At 38.5% G+C, this 24,565-nt stretch overlaps 1 protein-coding gene across 9 annotated transcripts in view; it reads right to left on the bottom strand.

Moving 5' to 3' along the window:
* Positions 1-24,565, bottom strand: part of DNM2 (dynamin 2) — a 238,751-nt gene that overhangs the window by 27,017 nt on the left and 187,169 nt on the right. For all 9 annotated transcript variants that reach the window (XM_070938319.1, XM_070938320.1, XM_070938322.1 and 6 more), the window contains 2 exons: positions 14,220-14,333; positions 7,793-7,902 (listed from right to left, as the gene is read on the bottom strand). In XM_070938319.1, the coding sequence (XP_070794420.1) occupies positions 7,793-7,902; positions 14,220-14,333 (224 nt within the window). The remainder of the gene's footprint in view (positions 1-7,792; positions 7,903-14,219; positions 14,334-24,565) is intronic.

Raw genomic sequence — 24,565 nt, 5'->3', positions numbered from 1 at the left:
GGCAGGATGGCTTCAAAGAAGCAGGAAGGAAAGGCAGCAGGGGGGGGGATCCCCCACACACAAACATGAATTACAGCCTCCCTCCGCCCAACAAACTCAGAAAAAAGATTTTGATTTTGAAAATTTAAAAGAATTTATCTCTCAGGCTTTGGATGATAAATTTCAAAAATCTCAACAGGAAATAGAACCTTGATAGTACAGGGGTTTAGTGCACCCTGTTATTAACACAGCTGCCTGCAATTTCTGCTGGTTCGAATCTCTCCAAGGCTCAAGGTTGACTCAGCCTTCCATCCTTTCTAAGGTAGGTGAAATGAGGACCCAGTTTGTGGGGGCAATAAGCTGACTTTGCATAAAATATACAAAAGAATGAAGGCTATTGCTTAACGCATTGTAAGCCGCCCTGAGTCTCCGGAGAAGGGCGGCATATAAATCAAATTAAAAAAAAAAAAAAATAGATGATAAATTTCAAAAATCTCAACAGGAAATTATGCAGGAAATTAATGAAATCAAAGATATGGTGAAACAGGATTATGGCAAGGTGACTAAAAAAATAACGGATGTGGCGTCTGGCCTTGCAGAATTTATTATTAAAGTGGACTCCAAAGTGGAAGAATTTAAATCAGAAGTCAATGTTAAGATTAAGGACAATGATTATAAAATTTCTGATGTTGATGATAAAATGCAGAGAGTTGAAAATGAAATTATAATGATGCAATTCAGGGCCATGGAATTCGCTATAAGGCTTCGAGGAATCAGAGAGGATGACAGACAGGATTTGAGACAGATTTGTGCTGAGGTTTGGCAGTGTAATTAAAAATTAATCCTGATGTGTTTTTTTATAAAATAGACAAAATTTACAGAGTGAACTCTTGGGTGGCCAGACAAAGACAATTGCCTAGAGATGTGGTGATATATTTTACAGACAGAGCAATAAGAAATGATATCCTGCAAAAATCTTTTCTCTCCTCTGTGCAAGTGGGGGGGGGGGCTCAAATTGGAGTTTACAAAGAATTGCCACCCAAAATGTTGAAAGCTAGAAAAGATTTTGGCTTTCTAGTAAATGAACTGAAAAAACAAGAGATACCATTCCGGTGGGATGCCCCAACTGGTATAATTTTGAAATATAATGGAGAAAGACATCGCTTGAATACTGTGGAGAAGGCGGAGCATTTTTATTCTACTATTCTTAAAGAAAGAACACCATCTCCACGTACGTCTACAGTGTTGGAGATTAAGGAGAGTGATAAGAAGCAACTCCAGCAAGAGTTGCAAGAACAGTCTAAGCAGGTGGAGCCAGAGGAAATGCAGGGTGCTGTAGGAGGTTTTTTGGAGGAGCACCTGATAGAATCTTCTCCAATTTTGGACCCGGCTCGGATGGTTGAAGTCAAAGACCAGCGTATAACTCGTGCAAAATCTAAGCAACTTAAAGAAAAGCAACAACAGGAAAGACAATACAAAAAGGGAGCTAAGAGTACTACACAAGAGTCTGAAGCCATGGGGGGAGCAAAACCGAAGATTTCGGAGGGTCTTCGGCTATTCTGCTCGTCGCTTCAAAAAGATAAAGATGACAATTAAGTGCTTATCTTGGAATGTGAATGGGTTGAATTCATTACAGAAAAGGAAGAAGTTATTTGCATATTTGAGACAATTTAATAATGATATAATTTGTCTACAAGAAACTCATATTAGAACTCAAGATCAAAAATACTTGATAAATTCTAAATTAGGAACACAAAAAAAGAATGGTGTGGTTATTTATGTAAACAAAAGATTGACAGCTAAAATTATAGAAGCAGATAAAGATGGTAGGTTTATAGCAATTGAATTGCTTACAGTAAATGGCCAAATTCTTTTGATTGGAATTTATGCTCCCAACCAACAACAGGATCATTTCTATAAAATGCTACACACTAAAATACTGCAATGGGGCTATAGATCTATTTTAATTATGGGAGATTGGAATGGTGTAATTGATTCTAAATTAGATAAAAAGAGTTTGGCGAAATCTAGGATTAGACTACCACAGACTTTTTTTGATATGAAAGAAGATTTGGAATTAAAAGATATTTGGAGAATACACAACCCAAAAGAATTGGACTATACTTTTTTTTCCGATAGACATAGATCCTTCTCTAGGATTGACTTTATTTTGTTGTCAGATGATCTACTTGTTAAGACAAAAAGAACAAAGATTTTTCCAAGAACTTTGACCGACCATAGCCCAGTATGGATAGAAATTGAGATGGGTAAAATCGAGAGACGATCATGGAGATTAAATGAAAACTTGTTTAGATATGAAAAAAATATAACAGAACTTAAGAAGCAGTTGAAAGAATTTTTTGAAATGAACTCGAATAAGGGTACCCCAGTTGAAATTGTGTGGGATGCGAGCAAAGCTTATATGAGAGGGGTACTCATTTATATGAATTCTAAACATAGACTGAATCGACAAAAGAAAAGATCTGAATTGGAAGCAGAAATAAAGAATAAAGAACAGCTACTTATTAAAAACCCAACAGATGAAAGAACACGTGGTGTTATTAAACTTCTGAAAGATCAATTTCAAATGCTTATGGCGGAACAAGTTGCAACAAATCTACAATATGCGAGGCATAATACATTTTGTAACGCCAATAAACCGGGCAGATGGTTGGCCTATACATTAAGGAAGAAGCAGAGTATACGGACTATTGATAGTATTGATATTGGAGGGAAAGAAATCTTTCAACAAAAATTAATTAAAGAAGCTTTTGTGGACTATTATACTAAATTATATGCTAAAGATGATATGCAGAATGGACTTATAGAAAAATACTTAGATAATAAAAGAGTTACAAAAATTACTAATCAACAAAAGGAAAGAATGAATTATCCTATAACAGAGGAGGAGATAATAGTAGCAATTAAACAATTAAAAACAGCTAAAGCTCCTGGAACGGATGGTTTGACTGCAGTGTATTATAAAACTTTACAAGCAGAAATGGTGCAACAACTCAGAGATCTATTTTGTAATATTCAACAAGGGGGTAAAATACCCCCATCATGGACAACAGCTTATATTTCCTTGATACCAAAAGAGCAAGTAGGTCCTAAAAAACCGGAGAATTATCAACCAATATCTCTTCTGAATACTGATTATAAAATTTATGCAAAAGTACTAGCCAACAGGTTGATGCCAGTAATTCAAAAGGTGATTCATGATGATCAAGCGGGATTTATCGAGGGTAGATACATGAAGGATAATGTAAGGCAAGTAATAGACTTATTGGAATATCTTGAGAGGAATAAACAGGTACCTGCAGTGCTGGTCTTTTTGGATGCGGAAAAGGCCTTTGATAGAGTGGATTGGAATTTTCTATTAAAGACTTTAAAAAAGATGGACTTTGGGGATCAATTTATACAGGCGGTTTCAGCAATTTACCAAGAGCAAAAGGCACAGATTATTATCAATGGAAGCTTGACAACAGAGTTTAAAATTGAAAAAGGAACAAGACAGGGATGTCCGTTATCCCCATTGTTATTTATTTTAACATTAGAAGTCTTGCTAAACACAATTCGGGACTCTAATATCTTGAAAGGTATAATGATAAGGCAAGTGGACTACAGAATAAAGGCATTTGCAGATGATCTGGTTGTTACCCTAACACAGCCAATGGAATCAATAATCCAGATGAAAGACATTATACAAGACTATGGTAAAGTTTCAGGTTTTAGATTGAACCAGAAAAAAACTAAGATGATAGTTAAAAATATGACACAAGATTGTAAATACGAGCTTGAAAGGAGGGCAGGTTTTGAGATTGTACCAAAGGTAAAATATCTAGGTGTTCAGGTTGCAGAATCAAATATGAAACTGTTTCAAAATAATTATGAGGTGTTGTGGCGAGAGGTTCAGAAAGATATGGAGATTTGGAAAAAACTGCAGCTGTCTTTACTTGGAAGAATAGCAGCAGTTAAGATGAACATTTTGCCAAGATTTCTTTTCTTGTTTCAAATGATTCCGGTGCTTAAAAGTGATAAACAACTGAAAGTGTGGCAAAGTGGAGTGAATAGATTTGTCTGGAACGAGAAAAAACCGAGAGTGAAACTGAAAATTATGCAAGATGTTCCAGAAAGGGGAGGTCTTAAACTTCCAAACCTACAATTATATTATGAAGCAGCAGCTTTGACTCAAGCAAGCGACTGGTTTGGAAGGAAAAAGACTGGAATATTGAATATAGAAAGTTTTGATCTTGAATTCGGATGGCATGCCTACTTATTCTATGAGAACAAAGTGGATAAAGTATTTAAAAGCCATATACTTAGAGACTCTTTGATGAGGGTTTGGAAGAAGCACCGACTCAAATGGGATTACAAAATACTGCTATGGCTGGATCTTGGTCATATTATGTGGAATACAAATATAATGTCACTCGGGGGGGGGGTTTATATAAAGAGGTTCTTTTTACAGATGCAGGCAGATGGCAGTTGAAGACATTAGAGACACTGTTGGACGAAGGGATTAACTTAACTTGGTTACAATATAATCAACTTCAACTGAGATCAAAAAACTGGTATTATGTTGCATGAGGAAGAACTGGTTAGACATATAAAAGAGAAAGGTCCAATGCATATTAAAAGGCTTTATAATGTTTTGTTAGAAAGGGATTCAGAAACTGAATTGGTTAAAGATTGTATGATTAAGTGGGCACAAAATTTTGAAGAACCAGTGACGCTGGAAACATGGGAAAAAATTTGGGTTCAGAACGCTAAATTTACACAGTCGCAGAATTTAAGGGAAAATTTCTATAAAATGTTTTATAGATGGCATTTAGACCCCAAAAAATTGTCGTGTACGTACCCTAATGTTCAGCCAAAATGTTGGAGATGTGATTGTTTAGATGCTACATATTATCATGTTTGGTGGACTTGTACGAAAGTTAAGGCTTTTTGGATAAACATTTGGTGGGTTATGCAGAATGTTTTGAAGAAAAAAGTACAATTTTCTCCACAACTCTTTTTATTGGGTATAGTTAAGGGTTTTACTTCGGGTGAAACAAAGTTGATATTGTACATGATAACAGCTGCGAGATTATTGATAGGTAAATACTGGAAAAATGAAGTTTTGCCCACAATTGAGGAATGGACTTTGAAGATGGCCAGTTTTGCAGAGATGGCGAAGATTTCGGCATATTTAAAAGATTGTTCACAAGAGACTTATGAATGGGAATGGAAAAAGTGGATAGATTATGTTCAGAACAAATATCAAACCAGGAAGTATCAAATAGTTTTTATTTGAAAATGTTATATTAAGATAGAAATATTTTAATGTAATGAAGATGAAAAATTATAAGGGGGAGGGAGGGGTTCAAAGGGGGGTTTTTCTCTTGATCTGAGAATATTGTATGGAAGTCCGGGGGGAGGGGAGGGTTAGGGAGGGTTAGGGCGGATGAGGTTGGGAGATTTGGGTGGGTTGAGGGGGGGGGGGAAATGGGGTGAAAATGTAATTGTAAAACTTTTGCAATAAAAAAAAAAAAGAAGAACAGGGGTCTCCAACCTTGGCAACTTTAAGACTTGTAGACTTCAACTCCTTTGCTTTGCTGGCTGAGGAATTCTGGGAGTTGAAGTCCACAACTCCCTGCCTGCTTAATTGCAGGCAGGGAGATTCAGTTGCTTGCTGATGCAATAGATTGCAGGGATTACAGCAAGGCGTTGCGACCAGCAGTTAAGGTAAGCAAGCTGAGGGGGGGGGAGGTCAGAGCCATTTAAAGGAAAAAAGTTTTTTTTTTTTTATATGGCTCTGGCGATCCAAAGCTGAGTTGCCTGATTAGCAGGCAACTCAGCTGGGATCGTCAGAGCTTGGCTGGTCAGAACCATTTAAAAGAGAAAAAAGCCTCTGATGATTGCGCGGCTCAGCTGGGCATGGGGGGGGCAGGGAGTTTTGCTACCGGTTCTCCAAACTGCCCGCCGCCATCGCTACCTACTCGCCCGAGCTGGTCCGAACTGGGAGCATTTCACCCCTGGTACAATAGTACTGAGATGACATCTGACAGTTCCTTCAGAACTGTCAGGTAATCCATCAGGTCAAAGTGATTTATATTCATCAAGATCAGACAGATGTTCTCTTACTTATTTTAATTTTTATTTCTGTCTTTTACAGTTATGTTTTTGGTAGGTGGGGCTATAGTTTCTTTTTGTGTGAAGGCCGATACAAAGAATGAATTAAGCAGCACTGCTTTCTCTTTACTGCCTGTTACCTCCTTGCCTTCTTCTCTCTTTAGTGGACCGACTGTTTCCTTGACTTTTTTTTTGTTATTTATAAGTTGAAAGAAACTTTTTAAAATTATCTTTGACTTTTGTTGCAAGTCTTTGTTCATTCTGAGCCTTTGTTTCCTGACTTCATCTTTCCAGATTATGGCTATCTGCTAATATTTATATTATATTATATTATATTATATTATATTATATTATATTATATTATATTATATTATATTATATTATATTATATTATTATATTATATTATATTATATTATATTATTATATTATATTATATTATATCATATCATATCATATCATATCATATTATTATATTATATTATTATATTATATTAATTATATTAATTATATTATATTATTATATTATAATTATATATTATATTATATTTATTGTATTGTATTATTATATTATATTATTATATTATATTAATTATATTATATTATATTATATTAATAATAATATAATTATATTATAATTGTCAACCCTAAAGCTGACCTATGACTCCATCATAGTTGGATGGAGTAGATAGGAACTTCAAAAAGAGAAAGAACAAAAGAAAATAAATTGTTGTATAAATATATGGGAAGGAAGGTTGGCTGACAAAAAATGAGATATAGTGAATGATAGTGTAAACTAAAATTAGACAAATTTCTTCTGTTTGTGGTTTTTTGCCTCCAATTTCTTTTGCTTACTATTTCTTGCTTGTTTCACTTTGCATATTATTTACCCAAAAGGGGATAATGTGAATATATATATGTGTGTGTGTGTGTGTGTGTGTGTGTGTGTGTGTGTGTTTAACTGTAAGAAAAATCAAATGATGAAAGATTCTTCAAATATTACAGAACTTTGACCCTAACTAACCTTTATATGATCATAATAGTTTGTGTTATTTTCAATAACCTTCTGTTTTCTTGGATTTCATATGCTTCTCTATTTCATTTTTCTCCAGATGTTTTCAAATACAATTCTTATCACTGCTGGCCATTGCCCGGAAAGCAACTGCTTAGGAAAAGGCTCTAACTATTCTACCTCTGCTCACCTTTGATCTAATTTTCCCTCTTCATCTAACTAGAGTACTGTCTATGATTACTTTTTAAAGGAGATTTTGTGAGTTATTGTACAAGCCAAGAGAAATGCACTTTGTTAATCTCTTTTTAAAAGCCATATTTTTGCAGCACAGCTCCAAAATATGATATGATAGAAGTATCATATAAAATATGTAACAAAAGATAAAGTTAAATTTGATATAAGCATATCTATGAAAGATGGCTAAAAGCAAGAGAAAAAAAGCACTATTTTATTTTCATCTCTAATCTTCAATGTAATATAGCATTATGCAAATGCTATATTTTTATAAGAAAAATACTTGTAACTTACTTAGAGAAAAAAGAGAGGGGGAGATTCAGACAGATACAAACACTAATCTGCAAGTCTCCGTCATTTTGGTTTTCTGGCAAGGTCATCCATGTGAGTTGAGCCAAGGAATTTAAACAGCTTCTTATAAAGATCTAGATTGAAGGGGACGTTATTCTTACCTTTGTTCTGTGTTAAAAATGGCGAAGACATGCTTGTTAGACATGAAGCCCTTCTCCACATCTCTTATTTTTAGGTTATCTAGAGGCAGCATATATTTCTTCTCTTTCTCCTATAAGAGATAAAAAGTTACATATAATTTTTCTTTGTTCCTTAAAAGGTGAACTCAATACTCTAATAAGAAGGTTATGTGTTAAAATGAAGAAAATGAAAAGAAATCAGTTGATTAATGACAAACTATTTCCAATTCTACACTGGGAGTTCTAGCCTTGCCTACATCATCTCTTAGATTGAGACCAAAAGACATGCATTCACAATTTACTCAGAGATATGATATGATATGATATAAGATATGACATAACATTCCTCTTAAAGCTATCATAGAAATGCTAAAATACCATTTTTCCAATGGCTGAGCATTTTTAATTTCTTCATTTAGTTTTTTCTTCCTATCTTTCACCAGATATTTCTGGTGAAAGTCATTCAGATTTTGTTTAATAATTTTATGCTGTTTTTGAAATGAACATTCTCAAATTTTTAGTAGCAGTTAGGTATTGTGATAATGAAATAGATCCCTGATGCCCTTTACATGGCAGGGGGAAATTCCAACCCCCCACCAACACACAAAACAATAGTAATTTTTTGGATAGACTTGGTAACTTTGGGGTAGTTCTATGGGTTCTAAAAGAACTGTTAAAGTTTTTATATACCTGACCTGGAAACTGAGAAGAAAAGAGTAAAGATTTTGCCAGTGGAAATCTGCAACATCTTAAAAATCAGAGGAAGGAATGTAGAAACAATGGATGTGGGAATGAAAGTGCAAGTTTCTAAAACAGTTTTCTTCAATAAGATGCAGCCTAAGAATAGTGAGAGTTCCCATCATCCTATGAGTCACAAAGAACAGCCCCTGCAAAAACTCCATATCTGAAAGTGTTTACAGCTCTAGAGTCTATGTCCCTTCTTTCACACCGCATGCACACAAAGTCCCAAAAGTGATGTCCAAAAAACGGTCCAAAAAACAGTCTGGAAAACGGCAGAAAACGGCCCAAAACCCGGAAAACCAGTCTGAAAATGCCCAAAAAACAGCCTGGAAAACAGCTGAAAACAAGCGAAAAACAGCCCCCAAAACGGCCAAAAAACAGGCCAAAAAATTTCAAATCTTCAATTTTTTTTTTTTAAATTTGATTTATATGCCGCCCTTCTCCGGAGACTCAGGGCGGTTTACAATGTGCTCAGCAATAGCCTTCATCCTTTTGTATATTTATACAAAGTCAGCTTATTGCCCCCACAACTGGGTCCTCAATTTACCTACCTTAGAAAGGATGGAAGGCTGAGTCAACCTTGAGCCTTGGCGAGATTAGAACCTGCAGTAATTGCAGGCAGCTGGTCTTAATAACCAGCTTAATAACAAGGTGCCTTAGACCACTGTACTACCAAGGCTCTTTTTACCTCTCTTGAAGCTGTACAACAATCTGGATTTGAAAGGGGAAGAGGAATTAGTAGTTTGTGTGGGCACACACTTCAGACCTCTCAACTGTCAGACTGTCTGGCTGCATAAATCTTTTAAACATTTGCTGGCAAACACAAAGTGAGCTCAAAGCATATTCCCCCTTCTGAATTTGGATTATTATACCACCATATGAAATAGTATAAACTTGCACTACTAAGCACAGTAACACCTGGACGATAACAAATCTTTGAGAAAAAAATTGATATAAGTTCCCATACCCCATATTTAGATTATGTTGAATGTAATGTCTTTGGGTTGATTTAAAGCCAAGATATGAAAATAAGGAAAACAAGAAAACTTCATCAAAAACTTGAATTGCCATAATGTTGTCTTCCTAAAGCCCCCTGCTTCCTTCTTTGCTCCAATTACAATTTCTGTACTAATAAATTTTACATCCAGTTTTAGAACCAATTCTGAGAAAACAAGCTTGAAAGAGGGTCAAAAATCCTTCTACCCACTTGGACCTTTTCCTCATATCAGTACAACTCTTTGAAAACAGGTTGTGCTTTAAAACACACATCTGTCTCTAGCACAGTTGGACAACAAGCAGACTCTTTGGAAAGAAATCAAGGAAAGGAGGGAGAAAAACCAAGAGACCCCCCCCCCAAAAAAGTAATGGGGTGGGGCAGGGGTGAAATGCTCCCGGTTTGGGCCGGATCGCCTGATTCGGTAGCGATGGTGGAGGGTGGTTCGGAGAACTGGTAGCAAAAATCCCTGCCCCCCCCATGCCCAGCTGAGCCGCGCAATCATCAGAGGCTTTTTTTTAATTTTTAAAAGCATTTTTTCTACAACCTCTTCAGACGAAGAGGTTGTAGAAAAAAATGTTTTTAAAAGAAAAAAAAGCCTCTGCCGATCAGACAACTCAGCTGGGATCGTCAGAGGCTTAAAAAAAATAGAAAAAGCCTCTGCTGATCAAGCAAGTCAGCTGGGACTGTCAGAGGCTTTAAAAAAAAGAAAAAGCCTCTGCAGATCAGGCAATTCAGCTGCGAACTTCAGAGGCTTAAAAAAAAAGAAAAAGCCTCTGCTGATCAGGCAAGTCAGCTGGGATCGTCAGAGGCTTAAAAAAAGAAAAGAAAAAGCCTCTGCTGATCAGGCAAGTCATCTGCGAACTTTCAGAGGCTTAAAAAAAAAAAGAAAAAGCCTCTGTCGATCAGGCAAGTCAGCTGTGATCGTCAGAGGCTTTTCAAAGCATTTTTTTACAACCTCTTCGGCTGAAGAGGTTGTAGAAAAAATGGTTTTAAAAGTTAAAAAAAAAAGTTGGCCACGCCCACTCAGTCATATTACAACCCCCACCAAGCCACACCCACAGAACCAGTAGTAACAAATTTTACATTTCACCACTGGGGTGGGGTATGGAGAAATCTTAAGTATCAGTGTAAAAGTCCCTTTTTTCCACTGACAACAGTTCTAGGATAAATCAGATCAATAACAATGTCTGTCCATGTATCTCTCCTGCTCAGCTTTTCCTAATTATCTGACTATTCCAGAATATAACTAAAGACAGAGGAGGACAATTTTATGATTGGTAGAACTTTGTGTCTATTTTTAAGGTTCCATACTATAAATAAAGAGAATTGAAGACAATTCTTGTGATTGAGAGAACTTTGTGTCTATTTTTAGGGCCAGAATGATCACAGCTCAATGACAGAGCATAGATATTGCATATTCAGGCAAAGCACAGCTGAGGAAAACTTATGTTGAGATCATTGCAAACTTCTTCTCATAAATTATGGTCCACGAAGGTGGGGAGATTAGTGATTCTTAGATGCCTTTCTATATTTTTATGCATAAAGCTATTAGAGTCTTCCTTCATAGATATGCTGCTCAGGATATGTAATATGTTTTTTTTCTTTTAAAGGAGACCAAAGCACAGATCCCTAAAAAGGATCTTAATTTGCCCATTTTTGACAGGGTTTTTCAAACTTGCAATCCTAAAATGTGTGGACTTCCAGAATTGCCCGGACAGCATTCTGGAAGTTGAAGTCTACACATCTTAAAAGTTGCCAAATTTGAAAAACACTGTTTTCAAATTTGAAAATAGAAACGGGGATGAGTACCGCCTCTAAAGCCGGAAATGACTAGCACGCATGTGCAGGGGAACCTTTATTTTTACTTTATTGGCTGGATAAGAATAATTTCAGAGATGCTGGCTGCTCTGGTAAGGTTTCTTTCTGGTGGAAAACAATTTTATTCTAAGTTTTGATTAATACCTAGAACTTAATTATTTAATTAAAAGGCAGGTAATTATTTGTGCTCTTCATTTTCTAAGTACAAGAGATGAGTTCAGAGTAAAATCTGGTATTAAATATTTAATTTGATGTTCAAAATAACCATTCTTCTTAATCTTGTTTATAATAGAAATGTGTACAGTGTACCGATGCAGTTCTGAGGAAGTGAACAATTGCAAATTCAATGAAGGAAGTAATTCATTTTCATCTAGGCTCTGTTGTTCCTCAAAACAGTCTGTTGTTATCTCACTGACAACCAGCAGCCCTCCTCCTCACCGGAAAAAGGAATGAGGAGCTCTGAGTAAGAGGGTTGCCTGTGAGATGAGATTAAGAAAAGAAAAACATTTGTACTAGCTCAGTAAGCTTCCTTTAATATGAACTCCTTAGCTATTGAATGGAAGGGGGGGAAAGCTATGCAGTATACTTGCTAAGGGTGATGCCTTTACAGTCTTGACAGGAAGATAAAAGATACTTCATCTGAGTCTAGCTAATTTGGAAGGCATCTTCGGGCAAAACAATTCAAGAAATGTAAGCACATGTCTAAGTTTAGGAGTTAGGAGATGTATCAAAGAAGAATATATTGTACTGTGACTAGTTTCTGGAAATTAAATGTCACAGACTGTACTATTCACTAAACAAAGCTGGCTAGTGTCAAAGAAAAGTCAGGATGATGACCTTAAAAAAAAGCTACATGCAACTGGAACTGGAAAAAAACATTTCAATAAGCAAATCCTGTCATTAGAACATAAAGAACCTATCAATGACCTGCTATTTTAATTTGCCCTTCTTTTACTTACTTTGCCACTTTTAACTACTAAAGAGAGTGCTGGCTCAGTATCAACATCTGATTGCTTCAAGATTTTCAGAATTCAATTTTACTCATATGTACAGGAAGGGAGGTCATTATAACAAGCCACTTAAATATTTGCAATTACTTGTTTCCCCCTGTCTTAATGTAAGAAGCAAAAATTGTTCTTTTCTTACATATATTATGTCATAGACTCTTCTTAAAAACATCCAACTAGATATAAATATATATATTCCCTTTGCTGAACAGGTTCAACATATTATCATCCCTTCCAATGGTATTGGGCTCATTGCCCAATGAGTTCGATTGGGCTAAGATTGTGGCCCAGACATACAGTGAACATAAGTCTTATAGTTTAACTATCAGGGGTGAAATTCACTTATCTTCCCTACTGGTTCTGTGGGCGTGGCTTGATAGGTGTGGCTTGGTAGGGGGGTTCATGTAACTGAGTGGGCGTGACTAAATCGACATCACTCACGTTGAGGGGCGCCTCACCCGGCCCCTCCCCTCCTGCCTTGTCGCGAATGGCAGGAAAATGAGGAGGGGAATTTTCCTGCCTACCATCCTTCCCTCAGTCTGTGCTGAGCTAGAGGAATGGATGACAGGCAGAAAAATCCCCTTCCCCATTTTCCTGCCTTTCACGAAAATGGCTCCATTCCAAGCCTTCAGAGTTGCAATCCTGGGATACGCTGAAGGCTTAGAATGCCTCTGCTTCAGCGCAGAATAACTTTTGCCCATCTCTTTCTGGGCACGGCACTTCTGCCTGTTGGGCCACTTCCCGAAGCTGGCAGCTCCGCAGCAAGCCACTCTGCTTTTTCCCTCTTTTTCCTCATGGGAGGCTTGTGTGGTGGCACCAGCAGAAGGTGGAGGAAGAGGCATGGGGGAGGCAGAGGCATGGGGGAGGCATGCCTCTGTCTCTTGGCTTGCCTGCAGCTGCACCGAACAAGCACCAGCACAGGGCGTCTGGATTGCCTGCTTCCCCCATGCCGGTGCCTCTGTGCAAGCCTCCCACGAGCCTCCCAAAAAGAGGGAAAAAGCAAAACAGCTGGCCGCAGAGCTGCTGGCTTTGCTGGCAGAAGCACTGTGCCCAGAAAGAGAAGGGCAAATGCGGTATTTGCACTGCCCCAAGGGGCCAGCGGGCTGCAGAGGCGAAGGCGAGCTCTGGGGCAGCAATGGCGCTCTGGGAGGGAGGGTGGATGTCCTGGGGCTGCACATGCGCACCGCATGTGCAGCTCCAGGACATCTACCCACCCTTCTGGAATGCTGCCGCCGCCGCCCCTCTCAACCCCAGTGCAGCAACTGCGTCTCCCCTAAGGGCCGCCTGCCCACCCGTGGCCAGCCTGGCCCGGAAGCGGCACATCTCCTGTCACGGGCTGGGTGTGGGACTGGACCTTGGAAGGCAAGCGGGCATGGGGAACCACCAGGAAAGCCATGTGGAAGGCAGGCAAGAATGGCAGGGCCACAGGGAAGGGAGTAGGCTGCTAGCTCCCTTCCCCGTGGCCCCGACATGCTCGCTTGCCTGCCTTCCATGGGGGCAGGCAAGGACGGGGCCAATCAGGGGTGATTTTTACCAGTTTGGTGAACCAATTCAAATTGTCCCTACCAGATTTTGCCCGATCCTGTCTGATCCGGTCAAATTTCACCCCTGCTAAATATCTAATTCCTGTATCACACTAGCATCCATTCCAAAATATTTATCAACTGAAAATTTGAACACATGCTATATAATTCTGCAAAGGTATATATAATGTATACATTAAGCTAAGGTTTATATAAAATCAAATTGGCTTTGTTTTAATTGAAGAATAGAACAGAACTCTTCTGGAATAGGATAACAATTGAAAAAGACATCCCATGACATGCAGCAGATATCTATTACATACCTCTTCGTCCTTGTACCAAGACAAACTCTCTGCTGTTAAGATGAACCAATATTCCTTGGAGCCCCCTTTCATGATGCTAATATTGTTGATGGTCAGCCAGCCTCGTCGGATGACCTGGAGGAAATCAAGAAGTGGGAGATGAGAAGGGAGAAAAAAGAACAGATTAACAAGCCAACTTCAAGAACAAAAGAAGAAGGGAGTTGCTTGGGAAGATTTGATGCAATGTCTTAAAATTCTAGCTTATCTGCAACAGGACACAAACAGAAAAGACTTTAAAGCACCTCAGCTTACAGCACCATGGCCTTGGCAAATAATGAAAGTCCACTGATGATTCCATCTTTAAACTGTCTCTGAACTGCTAGTCCACAGCAGCCTGGTTTATGACAGTAATGAGAAAGTAAAATAATCCTGTAAGACTAAATTGGAAGCAAACATTTGAATTTACGAAAAAATGTATCTAGAGAAATTTTAATACTGATATCAACTACAGGAAATGCTAGGTTTGTGAAGCAGACTTTGATATATGACATGACCATAGCTCTGCAACAGGCAATCCAGAAAGATCAGTTCATCCACAAGACACGGAATAACCTAGTTGGAATATGTATGTATCCAGTTTGAAGCCTAAAAATCACTAACAGATATCTATAGTGCAATGAATAAAAAGTGAACAGGAACTGGTTTCCTGGTTATAATCCATGATTCCAAAACTTCAGGAAACTCTCTTCCCATCAACTTCTAATACATATTCAGTATGTGACTTGGACTGTTTTGACACTAATAACTAGTAGGACAATTTTGACTTGGCTAAGGAAACAACTCTGTCTAATCTTATAGACAATTCTGTCAAGAACAACAAGTAAGCAGTAGACAAAACTGGTGGCTCAGCAGACTGATAGCATTGTGATTAACACCAGCTGTCTGCAATTACTGTAAGTTCAAATCTCACCAGGCTCAAGGCTGACTCAGCCTTCCATCCTTTCTAAGGTAGGTAAATTGAGGACCCAGTTTGTAGGGGCAATAAGCTGATTTTGTACAGTTAGGTCCAGAAATATTGGGACATCGACACAATTCTAACATCTTTGGCTCTATACACCACCACAATGGAGTTGGAATGAAACAAACACAATGTGCTTTAACTGCAGACTGTCAGCTTTAATTTAAGGGTATGTACATCCAACTCAGGTGAACGGTGTAGGACTTACAGCAGTTTGTATATGTGCCTCCCACTTGTTAAGGGACCAAAAGTAATGGGACAGAATAATAATCATAAATCAAACTTTCCCTTCTTAATACTTGGTTGCAAATCCTTTGCAATCAATCACAGCCTGAAGTCTGGAACGCATAGACATCACCAGACACTGGGTTTCATCCCTGGTGATGCTCTACCAGGCCTCTACTGCAACTGTCTTCAGTTCCTGCTTGTTCTTGGGGCATTTTCCCTTCAGTTTTGTCTTCAGCAAGTGAAATGCATGCTCAATGGGATTCAGGTCAGGTGATTGACTTGGCCATTGCATAACATTCCACTTCTGTCCGTTCAAAAACTCTTTGGTTGCTTTTGCAGTATGCTTTGGGTCATTGTCCATCTGCACTGTGAAGCGCCGTCCAATGAGTTCTGCAGCATTTGGCTGAATGTGAGCAGATAATATTGCCCGAAACACTTTAGAATTCATCCTGCTGCTTTTGTCAGCAGTCACATCATCAATAAATACAAGAGAACCAGTTCCATTGGCAGCCATACTTGCCCACACCATGACACTACCACCACCATGCTTCACTGATGAGGTGGTATGCTTAGGATCATGAGCAGTTCCTTTCCTTCTCCATACTCTTCTCTTCCCATCACTCTGGTACAAGCTGATCTTGGTCTCATCTGTCATAGGATCTTGTTCCAGAACTGTGAAGGCTTTGTTAGATGTTGTTTGGCAAACTCTAATCTGGCCTTCCTGTTTTTGAGGCTCACCAATGGTTTACATCTTGTGGTGAACCCTCTGTATTCACTCTGGTGAAGTCTTCTCTTGATTGTTGACTTTGACACACATACACCTACCTCCTGGAGAGTGTTCTTGATCTGGCCAACTGTTGTGAAGGGTGTTTTCTTCACCAGGGAAAGAATTCTTCGGTCATCCACCACACTTGTTTTCCATGGTCTCCCGGGTCTTTTGGTGTTGCTGAGCTCACCGGTGCATTCCTTCTTTTTGAGAATGTTTCAAACAGTTGTTTTGGCCACGCCTAATGTTCTTGCTATCTCTCTGATGGGTTTGTTTTGTTTCTTCAGCCTAATGATGGCTTGCTTCACTGATTGTAGCAGCTCTTTGGATCTCATCTTGAGAGTTGACAGTAACAGATTCCAAATGCAAATAGCACACTTGAAATGAACTCTGGGCCTTTTATCTGCACATTGTAATTGGGGTAATGAGGGAATATCACACACCTGGCCATGGAACAGCTGAGAAGCCAATTGTCCCATTACTTTTGGTCCCTTAACAAGTGGGAGGCACATATACAAACTGCTGTAAGTCCTACACCGTTCACCTGAGTTGGATGTACATACCCTCAAATTAAAGCTGACAGTCTGCAGTTAACGCACATTGTGTTTGTTTCATTCCAACTCCATTGTGGTAGTGTATAGAGCCAAAGATGTTAGAATTGTGTCGATGTCCCAATATTTCTGGACCTGACTGTATAAATATACAAAAGTATGAAGGCTATTGCTTAATGCATTGTAAGCCGCCCTGAGTCTCCGGAGAAGGGCGGCATATAAATCAAATAAAAATTAAAATTAAAAAAAAAACATTGGCAGTGGAACTTCACAGCATGAAACAGAGGGCAAGAGCATGTAAGATTATATCTGAAATCAGCAATCCTATAGCTTTACACAAAATCTCTGAAAAAAATGAAAGCAGTGGCCAAAATATATTGGCAACAATGCTTTATCTTGAAATCGCCTCTAAAAAAGCTATTCATAATATACAAAGTCAGCCATAGTCAGCAGCCACAATTCAGGACACAGATTATGCATCCATCATTTCCTGTTTATATCTCAGTGGACTACTGAGTCCAGAATTTCAATAAACTCTGTTCCCATTAAGGACTTCCAAAAAATATTCAGCATGTGACTTATGCTGGTTTGGCACTAGTAACTAATCAGGTAAATTTGACTTGGCTAAGGAAACAACTCTTGCAATCATACAGACAGCTATCTCAAGAACAGTTTACAACTCTGAAAGATAATCTTCTGTTTCAGAAGCCAACCAGACAGTCTATTAAATTGGTTCAAAAACAATAAAGCTTATATTCTTTTTATTTTTAGCACTTTCACTCTCTTGCTTTTTAGTAATAACCCAATTTCAATTATGAATTAAGAAAAATAGCATAACCTTAAAATTATTTTTATTGTTATTAATATGCTGCTCAACTGCAAAGACTAACTAAGGCAGAATACCAGCATTTAAGTCTGAGCTGCAAAGATGAAGTCAGGAAAACTAAGACTCAGAATGAACTAAGAATTGCAACAAATGTCAAAAATAATTTTTAAAAGTTTCAAAATGTAAAAAAAAAGCAAGAAAAAAGTCACTAATGGGAAAAGATGGCAAGGAAGTGATGAGCAGCAGGGAGAAAGCAGAACTGCTTAATTCATTCTTTGCATGTCTTTACACAAAAGGAAAAAAACTATAGCCTATCAAAAGTAATACCATAAAAGACAAATTAGGAATATGTCAAAATCGGCAAGAAAATTGTAAGACAACACCTATCCATGGGGAAGTGAAGGACCTTGGTTGGCTGCAACGAGCCTAAAACACAGCAGCTACAGACTGTGCCAAGTTCTCAGACTGGTAGCCCCTCCCCCAAACCCCCCCCCCCTCTCTCTCCGCTCCCCCAAGTCCAGAGGGGACTCCCCCCTGGGTTTCCTGGTTCATGTTTCTGAATCCTGTTTTTTTTCTAGGTGGGGGGTAAGACAGATACTCCGCAAAATGTGTGCTTAAATCTCGCGCCAGTGCAAAGTCCTGATTATTAAAGACGGGGATGGGGAAAAGATGCCATTCCTTTCCCAAGGATCTAGGGAAAGTGGAGTAAAAATAGGTGTGTGTCAGTGGTGGGTTTCAAAATTTTTTACTACTGGTTCTGTGGGTGTGGCTTGGTGGGCGTGGCATGGCTTCGTGGGCGTAGCAGGGGAAGGATACTGTAAAATCTCCATTCCCACCCCACTCCAGGGGAAGGATACTGTAAAATCCCCATTTCTTCCCGATCAGCTGGGACTTGGGAGGCAGAGAATAGATGGGGGCGTGGCCAGTCAGAATTTTTACTACTGGTTCTCCGAACTACTCAAAATTTCTGCAACTGGAGACTTCCGGTTGGCGCCGCGGGGACACAGACGGGGAAATGGCGAGCTCCACGGAGCTCTTCCAAAACCCCGTCTGCCAAGCTGCCGCCGACAGGTCTTCAGACCTCCCCTGTCTTGAAGGGACAGGGGGACAAGAAGGGACCCCTTGGGCGGCCGAGAGGAATGGGCAGGTTCCTCGGGGCCGGAGGCTTTCCCTTCACGCCAGTGGAATGGAACGACAGCCTTGGCGGCTGTCCCGAAACTGCGGCAACTGGGAACAAAGATTGTGCTGGAGGAGAGGAGGAGAAGCGGAGAAGAACAGGGAGCTTGTATGCCAGGTGAGTTTAACAATTGCCCAGGCGGGAGCTGCCCTCAGATGTGGATTGCAACAAGTGAGCCCCTGTTTTAATAGCGGCTAACAACTACAGGGGCTAAAAGACAAAGGACTGTTTGATAGAAAGCACTTATTATGACTGTGTGGAAATGGCTTAGTTACAATTTTTTAAACTATTTTTATTTATTTTTTTTCCTGTGGATAAATGAGGCTAGACTGATTTTGTGGCGTGAGACTAGATTATATCTGGGAGAGAGGAAGGAGAAGAGGAAACAACTATGTTTTAAAAGTAAAGACAAAAGACAAACGGTGATGGATAAAATGGCTGCTAGCTCTGAAGGGAAAGTATGAATCCCAGATTATTTGTTAATTGAAAAGAGAAACTATGTTGCTTGTTACTTGTATTGAATTGATACTGAGAAAAGACTTAGAGACCTTGGTTTCTGATACATAATCTGTTCATTGGAGGATTTAGGAAAGATTTGAAAGAAGAAATTAAATGGAATAATGGAAACTGAACTAAATAAAAGTGATTATAAGAGAAAGGCGTGGCAACAAAAGGAAGACATGATGATACCATATATGGAATAGTTCCAGAATTAACTTTGCAGAACTTATAACTTTGATGACATTGAAAGGGAAAAGAAATACATTTGGACAGATTGGAGAAAAAAACAATGGAATAAATCAAGTAACAAGATAACAAAATATCACATTTTGATTCAAATGGATGTAATGGTTATTGGGTGAATGATTAATGTTAGGAGATACTTTTCTTTCTTCTCCATGCTTTCTTTTTATTTCTTATCTTTCTTTTTTCTCTTTGTTTTATTCTTTTCTCATTTGCTTTTTTTTCTTCCCTCTCTATTTTTTTCTTTTTTTTTCTAATATAATTTTTAATTCTTTTTTTTGTTATTTTTAAACTCCCTTTCCCCTTTTTACTGATGTCTCTATTACTTCCTTATTTTTTTATTGTAATTACTAATGTTATTATTTTTCTTGTTATTACTATCACCACCTTGTTTTAATATATATAAATACACAAATAATTTGATTAAGAAATAAGAGCACAAATGATTTAAGAAAAATATGATCTCTGGAGGCTTTAACTTTTTCTTAAACTTTGAATTTTCCGTAGATTCAACAATTTAGAAGAAAAGGTTTTTTAAGACATTGGAAGATATTTGTTAAACTATAGAGAATAAATGGAAAAACAATATGGGTAATTTATTGTGAAGTAATTTGAAGCTAACAGATTGAATAAGAGAAGTTGGAAGGGAGGAAAATGCAAGTGAGATAATAATTAAAACAAAATGTTATCAATCAATTAAATATGTGAAACTAGGAGTAATGTGAAATATGATTTTGGAAATTAGCTAAAGTAGAGTTTTGCTCCAGGTTAATAAATATGGTAGGAGTGGATGAAGGTATTATATTAGAAAACAGTTGAAACAAAGCTTGGAATTAGTTAAAAATTAAAATAAGAGTTAGGAGTGGAGGAAAGCATGAGCTGGAAAACAGTTAAAGCAACGCTGTGGACCAGCCAATAAACAAGAGTTAGGAGTTGACTTCTGCTTGGCACCGCAGGCGTCGTGGACTGTCTCTTTAGACCGCCAGCCCCGCGATCTCGTAAAAGCCGCTTTGACAGTGCTAATCTGGGGGCTGAAAAACCTCTCCATCGGGAGAAGAAGGAGAGGAGAGCTGGTGGATGTGAGTAGAGCTCCCCGAAAGTCCTCTGGAATAATTCCAGAGGCTTGAAGGGTGAGAGCTCCCCAACCAGCCCACCAAGAAGCTCCGGATCCGAGGCAACTCTGTTTAAACAGAGCCAGACACCACGACCATCCTGCTGTCAAAAGTGAGTTTGATTGATTACAAGCGCAGGCAGAGTGGAAACAGGAGAACAAGCCTTAAAGTAGCAGAGCTTAACTCCGGAGTTACTTTGTTTCAAACTGAATTTCTTTGAGCTGGAGGCTGAAGATGGTGTCTTTGTTATGGTTTTGAAAGTGAAAGTCAGAAACGAAAGTGCTTATTGAGAACTTTTAAAGCTGCTGGGAAGTGAGAACTTGTGGAGAAAAGACTATTTTGCCTAATAAATTAGAGACTATAAATTACAAGCACTTTAAAGTTGTTCAAGGGACTTTGTGGCTTTGAAAAAAAAAAAGATCTTTTTAAAAGGAAAAAAAAGATGGCTTCTAAACAAGTTAAGCAGGAGTTGTTAAAGGAGGGGGAGGTTCCCCAGTTGTGTCAGTGGTGACACAGAAAGCACAACTTCCGGCTGATTCACAGAGTCAGGAGGCTGCTCTCAAGAGTTTATGAAAGAAGCCATGAATAATCAAGCAACAGCAATGAAAGATGCTATGAATAATCAAGCCACAACAATGAATAATTTAACAGTACTTGTGGAAGGGAAATTAAAGAAAGTTGAGGAGGATATAAAATCAATTAAAGAAGTGGTTGCAAAAAACACAATCAAATAAGAGATGATATTGTTTACGCAGTATCAGGATTGTCAAAACTTGTTATTCATTTGGATGAGAAAGTGGAAGAAATTAATGAAGCCAATTTAAATTTGGAAAGCAAAATGGGAGATGTCATGACTAAAACAGAGAAAGTGGATGATGAATTGGTAATGTTACAATACAGGTCCATGGAATTTGCTTTGAGATTGAGAGGCCTGAAAGAAAACAGCAAAGAAAACTTAAAGGATATTTGTGCTGATGCTATTGCATAGATAATTAAAGAAAGACCAGAAGATGTGGCAAGCCAAATTGATAAAATCTACAGGGTTAACTCCTGGCAAGACAAAGACAGCTGCCAAGAGATGTGGTGATTTACTTTATAACCAGGAGGATTAGAAATGATATTTTACAAGCTTCCTACAAGAATAAGGTTCAGGTGGCTGGGCAAGAAGTGGTGGTTTTGAAAGAGATCCCTCCAAAAATGTTGAGAAGCAGAAAGGATGTTGGCTTTTTGGTAAATGAGCTGAGAAATCAACAAGTGGCATACAGATGGGATGTTCCATCTGGTCTAATAGTGACTTATAGTGGAGAAAGATACTGGCTAAACACAGTCTGGAAGGCAAAAGATTTCTATGTTAATGTTTTAAAGGCTGGATACCCACCCTCACCAGGGGGGAGCAGAAAGAAAATGGAGATGATACAAGAAGAAAAAGATGGAAAGCAGATACAAACCTATGCTGAAGTTGCAGCTGGAGGAATCATCACGGAAGAAGATCTGGATCTTGGGGGCTTACCCCCAACTCTGGAACCACTTAAGAAGGGAGAACCGAAAGCACAATGACTGACCCGATCAACTTATAAACTTCAAGAACAACAGTTAAACATGCAACAATCTCAAGATTTATCTCAAGAAGTTCAGAAAACAGAAGCAGTGGGGGGGCCAGGCCAAAGAGTAAGGTGGAGGAGGATCTTCAGCTGATGCTCATGTGGCTTCGAAAAGCTAAAGATGGCAACTAAATTTCTATCTTGGAATGTTAATGGCTTAAATTCACCACAAAAAAGAAAGTAAGTATTTCATTACTTGAAACAATTTAGCAATGATGTTATTTGCCTGCAAGAAACACATATTAGGTTATTAGACCAAAAATATTTGATAAATTCAAGATTAGGTATACACTTTGTGGCATCAGCGCCAGAGAAGAAAAATGGGTTAGTTATATATGTAAAGAAAGGATTATCAGCTAATTTAATCAAGGCAGATGATCAAGGAAGATATATCGCAATTGAATTATTAACACAAACTGGAAAAATGCTTTTAATTGGAATATATGCCCCTAATCAGCAACAAGACAAATTTTATAAATTTTTACACACTAAAATAATACAATGGGATTATAAATCTTTTATATTAATGGGTGACTGGAATGGAGTAATAGACACACAGAAAGATAAAAAAAGTTTATCAAAGACTTCAACACGTGCAAAATTACCTAAATCTTTTTTTGATATGATGGAAGATATAGAACTGAGAGATATTTGGAGAGAACGCAATATGGAGGAAAGAGATTTCACCTTCTTTTCTGATAGACATCAATCCTTCTCCAGGATTGATTTTATACTAACCACAAATGATTTTATTTCTAGGGTGAAGAAGATGAAGATATGTCCAAGAATTTTAACTGATCATAGTCCGGTTTGGGTTGAATTTGAACAGGAGAGGAGAGAAAGGAGGTCTTGGAGGTTAAATGAAAATTTATTTAGATATGAAGAAAATGTGAAAGAGCTTAAAAAACAAATGAAATATTTTTTTGCTATTAATATGAACAAGGGTACCTCTATGGAAATGGTTTGGGGTGCTAGTAAGGCTTATATGAGGGGTATGTTAATACATATGAATAATAAACATAGACTAAAACAACAAAAGAAGCGGAAAGAGATAGAGGAAGAAATAAAAAGAAAGAACAATTACTTGTACTTAATCCAGGAGATAAGAAGGTAAAAGAAACAATAAATATATTACGAGGGCAATTTAATATGTTAATGGCTGATCAGGTGGCAACTAGTTTACAATATGCTAAACATAATACATTTTGTAATGCCAATAAACCAGGTAGGTGGTTGGCCTACATGCTGAGGAAAAAACAGAAATCACGAGTCATTGGTAAGATAGAATATAGAGGTAAGGAAGTTTACCAACAGAATATGATTAAAAAGGCTTTTTTATTTATTTATTTATTTATTTATTTATTTATTTATTTATTTATTTATTTATTTATTTATTTTTCATATTTGTATACCGCCCTACTCCCGAAGGACTCAGGGCGGTGAACAGCCATAATAAATACAAATACATATAGAAGTTAAAAACTATTAAGAAACAGATTAAGTAATTTAGGCTCAAAGATTAAAAAACATCCAAATTTATCTAAAGAGGTTTAAAACCCAATTTAAAAGCCAGTTTAAAAGCCAATTAAAAAGGGAGAGTTAGGCCAGACCAGCTTGTTGGAATAGAAATGTTTTCAGGGCACGGCGGAATATGCGTAAGTCTTGGATGTTTCGTAACTCCGGGGGAAGCCCGTTCCAGATGGTAGGTGCCCCCACAGAAAAGGCTCTCCCCCTGGGGGCCGTCAGTCGACATTGTTTGGCCGACGGGACCCTGAGGAGTCCCTCTCTATGGGAGCAAACTGGTCGGTGAGAGGCTATTGGTGGCAGGAGGCGGTCTCGTAAGTACCCTGGTCCTGAGCCATGGAGCGCTCTAAAGATAGTAACCAAAACCTTGAAGCGCACCCGGAAGACCACTGGGAGCCAGTGCAGCTCGCGCAGGAGGGGGGTTGCATGAGAGCGCCACATTGCTCCCATTACCACCCGCGCGGCCGCATTCTGGACCAGTTGGAGCCTTCGGGTGCTTCTCAAGGGGAGCCCCATGTAGAGAGCATTACAATAATCCAGGCGTGAGGTGACAAGGGCGTGAGTGACCGTGCATAACGAGTCCCGATCCAGAAAGGGATGCAACTGGCGAATCAGGCGAACCTGATAAAAAGTCCTCCTGGCTACGGCCGTCATATGCTCTTCAAAAGACAGCCGTGAGTCCAGGAGGATGTCCAAGTTGCGAACCCCATCTATGGGGGCCAACGACTCGCCCCCAATAGTCAGAGATGGCACCAACTGACTATATCGGGACGACAGAAACCACAGCCACTCGGTCTTGGATGGGTTGAGTCTGAGTTTG

The sequence above is a fragment of the Pituophis catenifer genome, unplaced genomic scaffold (assembly GCF_029215685.1).
Source record: "Pituophis catenifer annectens isolate HBS135680 unplaced genomic scaffold, rPitCat1.0.hap2 SCAF_2, whole genome shotgun sequence".
In the NCBI taxonomy this organism is placed as follows: domain Eukaryota; kingdom Metazoa; phylum Chordata; class Lepidosauria; order Squamata; family Colubridae; genus Pituophis; species Pituophis catenifer.
The sequence above is the reverse complement of the archived record's forward strand: the minus strand, read 5'-3'. Positions and strand labels throughout refer to the sequence as shown.